Source organism: Echinococcus granulosus (genome assembly GCF_000524195.1).
Source record: "Echinococcus granulosus chromosome Unknown EG_S00292, whole genome shotgun sequence".
Taxonomy (NCBI): domain Eukaryota; kingdom Metazoa; phylum Platyhelminthes; class Cestoda; order Cyclophyllidea; family Taeniidae; genus Echinococcus; species Echinococcus granulosus.
The window spans coordinates 18,976-24,691 of record NW_020170672.1 but is presented as its reverse complement, the minus strand read 5'-3'; the positions used below and the strand labels follow the sequence as shown (position 1 = coordinate 24,691).

The 5,716-nt window shown below is 43.0% G+C and overlaps 1 protein-coding gene across 1 annotated transcript in view; it reads right to left on the bottom strand. All coding sequences in view use genetic code 11, as the record gives it.

Annotated features, from left to right (window-relative positions):
• Positions 1-1,973: 1,973 nt before the first annotated feature.
• EGR_10884 (hypothetical protein) overlaps positions 1,974-5,716 on the bottom strand; it is a gene marked incomplete at both ends in the record, with an annotated part of 6,535 nt that continues 2,792 nt past the window's right edge. The window contains 3 exons of the mRNA XM_024500133.1: positions 1,974-2,112; positions 4,203-4,287; positions 5,622-5,694. Coding sequence (XP_024345454.1) covers positions 1,974-2,112; positions 4,203-4,287; positions 5,622-5,694 — 297 coding nt within the window. The remainder of the gene's footprint in view (positions 2,113-4,202; positions 4,288-5,621; positions 5,695-5,716) is intronic.

Below are 5,716 nucleotides of genomic sequence, written 5' to 3'. Positions count from 1 at the left end.
TAATGTGTTTTGACCACCGAAATCTTGCAGCTCTGTTGATGGGGGCTAGAGGTTTTTGAGGGGAGTAGAAAGCCGTTCTCTTGATTGGGAGCTGATGACAAGCTACCAAGTCTTAACTTGGAGAGGAAAAGCGTTCGTTCTTCTGAGCACTATGATACGGTCGGTTACTTTCTAACTCTTGTTTCGCAGGGCACTACCTGATAAAGAAATAATAATTTTTAAGAGAGATTTGTAAAATCGGTAATTGAAAAGACCAAAAACCAACACGACATCGGAATCCTTAAAAAATATTCCTGAGATGCCAGACACTGCGTAAATATCTCAAAGGTTTAGCAAAATATCTTTTGGTCGACATCTGTCCTTGAAGTAAACGTCTGTCTAGAATGGAATGTGAAATATATCCTCGGATTGGCATTACTTCTTGGGTGATTCAAGATTTTGCTCCTCTTGGTAGTCGTGCAGGTGAAAGTAAGGGATTATAGGTGGAAGTAATTTGAGGGATGTATTCTGACATAGACTACTGAAGTGTTTCCTCCCCTTCTCCTGTTTTTCTTTCGCCAACAACGGGAATCGCTCCACTTGAGCAGAGTAGCATGAATTATGCGTCCTTTGGGAGACTCAAATCCGCCTTTCCATGATCATCTATCCTTCACCTAGGTAGTGGAATTCGAACCTCTGCTTACAAAGACCCTCTTCTGCGGTTGTTTTGTTGGTCGAATCGATGGCACTTGACAATAGTAAAAAGCGCGTTAGTTTTCCACCGAATGAGTCAAGCTGTCAAAAATTTTCACGGTTATTTGTAGAACACGAAATGTAGGCGAACCTTACTCTCGTGCCCATTTTGCCCAAATTGAAAGGCAAATCATCGTAAATTTAGTAACCACGGTTGCATTCTATCATTTGTTTCTTGGAGAGGCTCTAATTTATTGCGAATTTTGATTTTGTCTAAGAACACTTCTTTAATCACCCATTTATGCTGACGTACATGTTTGGCATGTTTGATGTCAGAGAAATGCATCGGTCATCACTTAGAAGAACGTATAGCACCAGAGGAACCCTGAAGTCAAGAATGGGAACACGTTTGTGACAGTACGTCCTGGCCTACATCCTCGAGTTGTGCCGCTCCAACAGGCCTTGCGTTGAGTTTATAGCACAAGGTTTCCCCTGACCAACTGACTACCCCTGGCTTTATTAATAAAATGCTTTTGTTCTTTCAATTAGAGCAGTATCTAGTGGCTAGAAATAATTCCGTCGGTTAAACACCACGCCAAAAATGGTCCTTTTCCTTATAGAGAATAGCAAACTAACACCAGTAAAGAGACGTCCGACGAGGTATTGCAATAAGCATGGAAGCTGAAAAATAATTTAAAATATCCTTCAAAGAATTGCCTAACGTTCAAAATGTTATAAGAGCTTGTAAATTCCTTTCTCCTCTGCCTTTAGTATCACTTACACTAAAGCCTGGACAGTTTCATCGCTCTTATTCAGTGTTCCTCTAACCACTACCGAATGTTAGCTACTTCGTGGCCATGGCTATGTAGGGATAAATGATTGGTGCGTCGGCATAAGTAACACGGCAGTGCTTCCCTCTCCGCCACATAATCCCTTGTAATCCAAATGCGCGAGGATCGGCCAGTGTTTTGGTGCTGCTCTTCTTGAGTGTTGCAAGCATGCACTGTCGAATAGTTCAAGAGAGATGACACTTCTCAGGCTCTAGATCACCCAAAGTGGCGAAAAACGCAATCGGATGCATTAGCACCTCTTCAGTGGGAAAACACGCTCCCGTCAAACAAAACAGCAGGTGACCTTCAAGAATCAAAAGGAAAACTCATCTCGTTAAAATTAGACGGCTATACTGTGCGCCACCATTAAAACTAACTAATGTACGTAGATTCTGCTCCACCTCCTTCTTCAATTTGTAGGCTTTAATGGCGCTAAATTCTAAAAACACAAATTTGCCTTTAGTTATGCTCTCAATAATTAATGGGATGATTGATTTTGGACATAAAACGCAAAAATACAGGTGTGAAATTCTGGAAGTCAACTGAAATTCCTGTGCAAATAAGTAAAGGATCTTTCGAGGTAGCAGTTGGTTCTAGAGTTAACGCTGCTCTAATGAAAAGAGCAGAAAATGAGGAATGAATTATTTGTGCCTATTTCCTCTAATGCAAACACAAAGCTGAGGGAGTGATATCCACCACCTCACGCCCCCTCCACCGTCCCAATTTTATTACCGTGTTCGGCGCCGTTCGCCTTGCAAACACACCAAGCTTGATGCAAATAAACACAACCACTGACAACTTTAACACCTCATTTAAATGGTCTTTACTGCCGCCGACGGAGATTGTTGCATCGGCTCACGGCTCCATTGCCAGAAGTTCTAACCACCTGAGGTGGTGGTGAAGGGAGAGCACCCTGCTTACTAGCGTGCAGGTGGGGTGGCAGAAGTGCTTCTCTCCTCGACACGCGCCTCCTCCTCTTGCATTGGTGAATACGTCTTCGGTCTTATTCGGTTGGTTCTGATCGTCCATGCCAAAGGGGAATGTGTCTTCCCACCTGATATTTTAACCAAATCAGTAAACACCCAAAGCAGTGGTGAAATAACATGCACCTACAAGCGTACAGATAAATTGAGAGGCCAAAAACATGAACCGAAGACTATGTGGAACAGAGTGCATCAGAATCACTCTCTTCTTCCCAGGGACTAAAATATCGCCCACGGCTTTGTTATCTGCAGTGGATGAGTTGTTCATGAAAGAAAAATCAAGAAATCCGTGGTAATGATGAACACCTGGATTGCAAACAACCAACAAGAGTCAAAGTAGTTATAACGAGATCGTCTGCACTTGTACGTTACAGAGAAAGAGCAAAGAGTACTTTAATTATACGTTGTTTTACGTTTTAACTTGAAGGTACTATTTGGAAGGCTTTTGTCCTCCAACAGCAATTTAATTTACCCGGAATTTGTGCCGATTAGTAAGCTTTGTTTCCATTTTGACTACCTTTCTCTTGCACATCCTTGAGGGGTTTGGTCACTTAAAACAGGTGCCTAAATTGCCCGGCAATCAACCGCATCTCTTTAGGTGCTGCGCAACACCTCAGCTACTCCTATGAGGAGCAGACTCCATTACCACCCCTTCAATAATATCTCATTCGCTAACCGAGAAAGTTGATCACTTGCATTAGTATGAGTAAGAAGCAGTATGCATTCTTAGTTTCTCCTCACTATTTCAGTTAAGCGCGGCTTGATGACCTTCATCCGCTCCTCTCTAGATGGAGCCAACACCACCTGGTGCTTCAACTACATTATCAACGGATCACGATGGAAGGGATCAGGTTGTCGATTAATGATGCTTCGTGAGTTTCCTTGTTCCTTTCTCCTCTAAAACTGACAACTGCCTAGAAAAACGCTAAGAGCCATCGCAAGTCTACCTGATCCAAACGCATTCCTTTTCCCGTCTGTGTGGTGTGCTTGCTAGATAGCCTATGAACGAAGCATTCAACAGTTCGAAGAGTTCAATTAATGAATAGATAGATTGTTATCAAGGCTCTTTTGGGAAGAACTTGTAAAACGTAATTCGAATGTCATTTTGTGGAAGAAGAAGGGGAAGAAGGAGAAGAGGAAAAAGTGCAAGTGTATGGCAATTAAACAGTGTGAAAAAGAAATGCCGAAGCACCAGTTGCTGTTAGTCAATCCATTCAATGACGCTGTTTGCACGACAATTACCCACCTCTCCTCACACACCTCCAGCACCGACAGATGGGGAAAATATTTTTAGCTGGCTGACCTCGGTCACCATAGAGGGCGAGTATTTTGGAGCCTCTCCAAGACTGCGCTTAAAGTCGTGCTCACCCAAGGTGGTGGTGGAGAAGATACTACCTACCACGGGATGGGTGGGGTGAAAGGAAGCCTAATAGCATGGCCCGAAGACCATGTAGTGCAGAGCAGGGAGGAAGCATACCCCTTCCTTTGTCAGAATTTTCCTGTTTGCACATTGTGGGACACACAAACAGACAAAACATCACAGGTGGTTTTTTAGCATTTGATTCCTTTAAAGATGCCTACATGATCTAAGCAGGCAAATGAGATTGTGGTCATTGGAAATAGGCAATGTGATAAAGGTACCCAAAAATATTTTTTAATGACGCTACCACAGTTGCTTTCCTGGCTTTTCCGTTCAAATCAGGTCTTCCACGCACACCGATGGTTTTGAATAGCCATTTGCTGGACAAAGTACCTGTTGACTGGATCACTTTCAGACCTTGCATCCTTCTTCAATTTTTCTCCTTAAAAAAGTAAAAGAAGAAGAGAGGCACTGTGGTGAGGTGGACAGTCCAGTGTTGACAATACGGAACTATCTGCTCGTCCATTGTGTCTACAGTGAGCGTATGGGTTTCTAATCCACCAACAATTAGACTGTAAGGCCTTAAAGGTCAAGTTACTGCTCGTCATGTCACCTATATGATTACTTATTGACACCTAATGAGGGAGTTGGTCCTGTGTCGACTTTCCCTATAATAAGTATATGCAACTCACTCACCATTCACCTCACTCTCCAAAAGACCACTTTGAGTTTGTGTGCAATTTCTGCAGAAATGATTACCTTCTGTGGCCTTTCTGACTGCTGAATATTAAACATTTATGACTCTAGTCAAATGGATACACGGCATGCTTTCTTTCTTTGAAATTGTTGGAATGGCTGGAACTAATTAGATGATAAAAGTGTCCTGAATTTGCACAAGGCACATACACATCTTAAGCCGATGCCAAACTCACACATAGGGGAAGATGCTTCACTAGATCTAGAGCTGAGAGAGAGAGTGATGGAGGGCAGGCGATACTACCCGTCAAAATCTGCTCTCCGTGCCTTTTACCAATCAGGATGGACAGCTAATGCGTAAATAGAGAAGTATACCAGAGGTGAGAAAGGCAAAGACTTTTATTCTTCCCTTCCAGTTGCTGATCATGTCTAAGCCCCAAAAATGGCCATTCTATCCCCTTAGTTCCTCATGTTTATGTGATTTTCCTTTCCCCCTATCGTTCGAAGACTGTTCATGATTAATGCCGTTGCTGAGTCCATCTTCTGATTTTCCAGTAATGATGGCTAAGAAAACGACGAATTATCGTCCAACTACAGCGAGGTAGATCTTAGTGGATGGCGTACAAATGTAATGCCACCACATCACCTCAATTTCCTCGAGCGTCTACTTTTTTGTTATCACATTTGGCGGGTTCAAAGGAAGGCAGGACACAGAGTCAGTGAATGCATCTCTCTATCCATTTGGAAGTGGAGGAATACAAACGAGAGCGAAAGAGTTGCTTCTTGCCAAATTGCTTGATTCTGTGGATGCACTCCCTTTCCTCTGCTTTCATAATACACGAGGCAGAAACTTGGGAAAAATAATTTTGCCATTTTTGCAACTTCCTCTCTTATTGCCGATGTCGTATTTCGGCTCTATCAAGGCATTGGAGACCGCAGGACTGAGGGCAGTGGAGCGTAGGAAGTGCTCATCGTCGAAAGGAAGTACTTCCCGTCGGTGACCAAGCTGGCCGCTTGATGCCGCGTAACCACACATTCGTCAATTTGAGCGCAGACTCACAGCACTGGCTTCTGTTTTACCTGTGGGAAAACCTAGAACAAATGCTCTGTGAGAAGAAAATAGCTTAGAAGCCATCACTTTTGAAACGTTATTCTAATTTCACTAAAAAGGAAGC